Source organism: Maylandia zebra, linkage group LG6 (genome assembly GCF_041146795.1).
Source record: "Maylandia zebra isolate NMK-2024a linkage group LG6, Mzebra_GT3a, whole genome shotgun sequence".
Classification (NCBI taxonomy): domain Eukaryota; kingdom Metazoa; phylum Chordata; class Actinopteri; order Cichliformes; family Cichlidae; genus Maylandia; species Maylandia zebra.
In genome coordinates, this window is record NC_135172.1 from 7,547,302 (window position 1) to 7,552,822 (window position 5,521).

At 44.4% G+C, this 5,521-nt stretch overlaps 1 protein-coding gene across 1 annotated transcript; it reads right to left on the reverse strand.

Annotated features, from left to right (window-relative positions):
* Positions 1–1,510: 1,510 nt before the first annotated feature.
* On the reverse strand, positions 1,511–4,598 carry LOC101478757 (homeobox protein Nkx-2.3-like). The gene is made up of 2 exons (XM_004571786.2): positions 3,799–4,598; positions 1,511–2,635 (listed from the first exon to the last, which is right to left on the reverse strand). Exons 1-2 carry the CDS (start codon positions 4,226–4,228, stop codon positions 1,989–1,991), a joined length of 1,077 nt encoding a protein of 358 aa, XP_004571843.1. The 5' UTR covers positions 4,229–4,598; the 3' UTR covers positions 1,511–1,988.
* Between the last annotated feature and the right edge of the window lie 923 nt (positions 4,599–5,521).

A 5,521-nucleotide genomic window follows, 5' to 3' on the forward strand; every position in this document is an offset into this window, starting at 1 on the left:
TCGATTAAGAGCCAGCGAAAAGGAATTCTTCTCACCAAATCACCAACCAGCCAAACTGTCAATGTTGTTATTTTGGTACACCTCTGAATATCAGCTTATAGTTGTTCTTATAAAATATCAGAAATTGGTGAACTGAAATGAATCTACAAAACTTTTCGGAATCTTAGGGGGCATCTTCGCTATTTGAGTATTTTCCGCTTTATTTGTATTGTGTTTTAGAATTTTTACATTTACTACGTAGGAAGAAACAACTGATTATCAAATATGAGAAATTTGGGTTGGAAAATATTCCCAAACTGCTGTCCATTCATTTTAAGTCAGTAACCTTTTTTGACACTGGACTAAACTCTGACCAATCGAAAATAAAACAATAAAACAATAAAATAAAATAAAAAAATACTTTTGTAGCTTTATTTCATAGTTGAATCAACAACGGACCATTCCAGGGAAATATTCTGATTTTGTACCCTTCGAAATAAGAACCTTGGATCCTTGGCCTGCGCGAAAAATATTAAAATATCCATGTGTCAACTTTTCTTTCACTAATGCGCAAAGGTCTTCTGAAATCTATTGAATGTGATTTATTTCTGTGATATTGTATAATTACTTGTGTTAATAGATCCATAAATATATGTATTCAGAAGATTTTTCTTTCTGAGTTTGGACTGTTACCTGTGAGAATGAGCTGAAATAACACCCTCATACTGAAATAATAGGCTGCACTGCAGCCTCACCGGGCTCACCCCCTTAAAATTCTCCAGTCCATTTTCCTCCTCGGGATAAATGGTGAAACTTGTAGCAATAATACCCTCTTCTTTCACACAAACGCCTCCCCGCTGCCATCACCTCGAGCCCGGCTGCCCCCGAAGCCTCACGGCTGGGGATCTCGGAGAGCCTTTCTCCACGAACAAAAAAAGCCTCCTGAAGGGGAACAAAAGTGACCACATTTTTCCTCCATGTCCCCTTCTCCGCGCAGAATAACCCGCTGCCTGTCGCTCAAATGGGAATATTAGGACGTCAATCTCACGGCCCCTGTGCGCTTTTGTCTTTGCTGAGTGCCAAGCTCTGCCTACCACACACCTTTTGTCCGACAATCCAATAAGAGCCATTATTCTCGCTCCCTAGCCCGGCTGCAGCTCGCTCTTCGGGTATTTTAGGTGCTTAATCGCGTCCTTTTAAGGACCTCAAATGGAGAATAACTTCCTCCTTTCACGTCGCCTTGCACCGGGACAAAGAGTTCCTGTGTCCTAGCTTCTACCAGGACCTGTGTTTATGAGCAAAATCTGCCACCACGAATCAGATTCACTAATATTCACCATCTGATTCACTGTTACACCGTATGGAGGCAAATATATACAATCAACAATATTTCTTTGCAAATTTAGGGGAAGATAGGATTTCATTTTCTTCTCTGTGATGTATTTTGGTATTATAATAATCGTTCTTTCTCAAATTTAGCACATACAATAAGATTATTATGCTTCTGTGCGGATACAGAATCAAAACGCACTTTCTTTAATCTCTTGGGTTTATTTGTATAGATGTGAAATAGACTAAAACAATTCTCTGTTGAACAAAAAAAACATTTTAAAGCAGTTCAGTCTCTCCATAACCTAAAAATATAAACGACAAAAACAATCGTTAAAAAACAGTCTTTTTCAGTTCAATTAAGGAGAAATGCGCAAACTTGTGCGTAACTTCCCCTCTGTGCTTCAGTGCCGAACTAGAGCACCAACAAATATTGGACCACAGAAAAAAAATTCACCCAAGCCAGTTCTGTTCAGAAATTCGACAACCAGCAAATTACGGAAACTAATTTTCTCTATAATTCTCCAAATATCCGGAAAAGTGAATCCAAACGCGCATCCGTTATAAGCAATACTGTATTCTGGCTGTATTTTGACCAGGTTAATACACACTTCTAAAGGAAAGAATGTGGGTTGAAAAACTCCGTTTAAAAAAAAGATACTGGTTCTGTTATGGTGAGGCTACCAGGCCCTGATCCCCTGCAGCGAGCCCTGACAAGATGTGACCGCTGTCCCTTGGTGTGTTTGAGCCTGTGGGGAGCTGCCGAGGCCGCTCACGTTTCCCAAGTTCATGTTCATGAAGGCGTTGGGGGTGCCGGAGGGAGGAAGGGCGGGGATACTGGTGTAGGTGCAGCTGTAGTTGGTGTTATACGCCGGGCTGTTGTACGTGTAGGCCGGGTATCCGTTATAGCCGTACGGATTGGATCCGTACGGAGCAGTAGCCGCGGCGGCATAGCTCTGCGCTCCTCCCAGACATGGCTTCCCATCCCGAACCAGCACCGGCACGGCCACGCGCCTCGGCGGCGGAGGATGATGCTGTCCCGTCGCTTCCAGAGACTTGTCTTGCCGCTGCCGTTTGCACTTGTAGCGGCGGTTCTGAAACCAGATCTTCACCTGGTTAGAAGTGAGTTTGAGGGTGGTCGCCAGGTGCTCTCGCTCCGGGGCGGACAGGTAGCGCTGCTGCTTGAAGCGCCTCTCCAGCTCGAAGACCTGCGCCTGGGAGAAAAGCACTCTGGGTCTCCGCCGGCTCCTCTGTTTCTGCACCGGCCTCTCCGTGTCGCCCTGTCCGCCCTCGGCTGCTTCCTCCCGGGACACCAGCCCGCAGTTTTCTGGGCAGGTTGGGAAATTCACAGAAGTATGAAGTTAATATCTCTTTAAGAAAACACGGTAATCATGTCTCCCAATTGTGGCATTTGTTTTAATCCTCACTCAATAAAGTATTGAACTGAAGCCACAGGCCCGTCAGTACCTGTCAGCTTCACGAGAACCTGTCACCGCAGAGACAACACTCCACTGCAGCTCAAGCTTTTAGCCAGGGCGCACAATTCAAAGATAAAACACGCAACGCCGGAATGGACTAATTATAGTTGGTTTATTTATTCATTTATTTTTAACACTTCTGAACTTAGAAGGATGCAAGTCACCTACCTGCTAATTCTGTCAACAGTTTATGTCTGATGAATAATTGTGTGAACTCTGTAGAGAGGAGCCGAAGTCGCCGTGTCCGCCTGTGTTTATTAGCGCTACTTGTCGGTGTCACTTCTTTTACAAGCCTCTTTAAACTAATTGTCGGTTTATGGTCCAGACAGCATAACAGACTCCAAATAACAGGCAAGCGACTGAACCACTAGAAAGTGTTTGACATCTCCAGACTTTACTGGATTCGTCTCAGGGCTTCTGACTTCCACCATTTGGAAGCTCTTTATTGGAATAATGCCCGGCGTGTGTGCAGACGGAAGAGCCGGGCAGAGACAAGAGGCCCCAGAAAGCCGCGTAACCCAAATTATGTTCCACGTATTTTATTAAGTATTTTTTGCACGTATTATCTTTTGATTTTTCCGCCGGGTGTCATCTTTAAGGTCACGCGTATATTATTTAGAACATTTCACAAACTATGTTATGTTTTCTCACGTGGCTCACATTAAATTTAAAGTCTCTTGGTATTAAATTTGATAATGAGCCATACAACTGTGACCAGATCAGTTACAAAGAAAGTGCTGTGTGAAAGTTGATGTTAACATTAGAGGCATTTTTACTATTTGCTGTTTGGTTGGGTTACAGGTCACTGAGTTTGTGGTAAACATGTAAAGCATTCTGCGGGCACTGAAAATTTGACATATTAAAGGTTTAATCCGCTTTGCTCTTTCGTCCTTTATACTGTGAATATTTCTGTTTTTTTTTAAAGGCCTGTTGAAATTTTTTAAAATACTTTTACGCGCGTCTTTTGCCTTTTCGTGCAGTTTTTACAACAGCAGCTCGAGTTTGTACTCACTGCTTTCCTGCTCCTCCAGCTCGGCGGCCTCCAACTTGGCTCCCTGCAAGCCGGGATGCACGTACATGTCCGGAGATAGGCTGGTGTCCCCCCGTTCTTCCTCCCGCACTGCAAGCGCGCTGAGGTAAGCCAGGTTGTCTTCTCCGTCCGAGAAGGAAGGGCTGTCCCGGGCTCCGGCAAGCATGCAGGACGGCGCGGTTTGGAAATGCTGCTGCTGCTGGGGAGGAGAGCGGGACAAGTGCTGCTGGGTATGGATTCGGTGCGTGAGCTCCAGGGTTCCGGACTGCTGCTGTTGCTGTTGTTGTTGCTGCTGCTCCAGCTTCAGGATATCCTTGACAGAAAACGGCGTGGAGGTGAGCGGGCTCTGCAGCATCATGTCATCCAGCTCCTGCTCTGCAGCATCGAGGAAATGAAGCCCTCCGAGTAACATGCACTCCCCTTCGCCTTTTCCCACTTTTTTCTCTAGCAAATAATTGAGCGTAAAAGCCCCTTGTTTGGCAATCGGAGGTGCGTTAAGCCTCTGAAATCCCTCATCGCCATAAATCGCACGAAAACACGGGTATTAGTCCGGGGTTTGTCCATGCAAATGTCTTGCCTGACAGATATAATATCGGGCTTTGTGAGTGAAGTTTGGACCGGGGAGGGGAAGGAGCACCTCTGCCTCTTCTGGTATCAGGGGGAGGGGTGTGTGTGAAATGGAAAGTCCGTGAAGGCTGGAAGAGAAACGTTTGGGAATTAGAGAGAGAGGAGGGAGGGGCATAGGTGACGCGTTTGCACGGACCGGTTATGTATTTTGAACGCGGTGAACTAAGAATTGTACTGACAATACTCGTCCACTGCCCGGTTCCTTCATGTTTCTGTACATCTTGGGGACAGTCCCAACAGGACTTAAAATCTGGTACTTTCCACCAATTGCTCTATAGAGCTGAAGAGGCTTCTTGGATGAGAGATGAAACGTAGTCAAGAAACTTAAAGAAGTCCAGACGCTTTGTTTTTCCAAGCTCCTTAGATTGTACTTAAATTAGTTTCCCCACTTTTTACGCACTCATTTAGCTCCAAGAAGCACAGAAACAGCCCTGCAAATAGCTGGCCCTATACGTTTATTATTATATTTGAATCTAATGTACAGAGTTATTTTTAAATTATTATTGTTATTTTACACTGGTTATAACCCCGGGGTCCTTGTAGTTTTGTGTGGCCCTTGGTTTTTGTGCCAATCCGTGTGCTCTTTTCAGAGGCTAACAGTTCGTGTCGGCGGTGATACGTCAAGGTCAGGTTAAGAGTTCCTGCCTTGTAGATGAAGTGTAACTGAGTTGACTAATAGTAGAAGTTTCTCTGAAAATCATTACCCAAAATAATAAACGACAATTTTTAGCGCCAGGAGACATTTTCACAGCCAAAATGTGGAACAAAGGTGGCTTTAAAATTGGCTTTTTTTTTGGCTTAAAAGTGGTCAAAAACAGCAGCCAGAAATAAAATATATATATGATGGAACACATAATGGTCAATATGTACAAACGTGTACTGTTTTTATTCTTTGAGACATTGACTGCGTTCAGTAAAGGCCGCTCGCTTCCGTCTCACAAAGCTCCAGATTTTCAAACCTTTACTCTGTTTTTTTTAGAGAAGCTGGACTGCACATCAGGGACGTGCGTAAAATACTCCAGAAAACTTCCCCGTTTCATGTAACAGCAGAGCAATAAAAGTGTCTGATGGCGCTTTA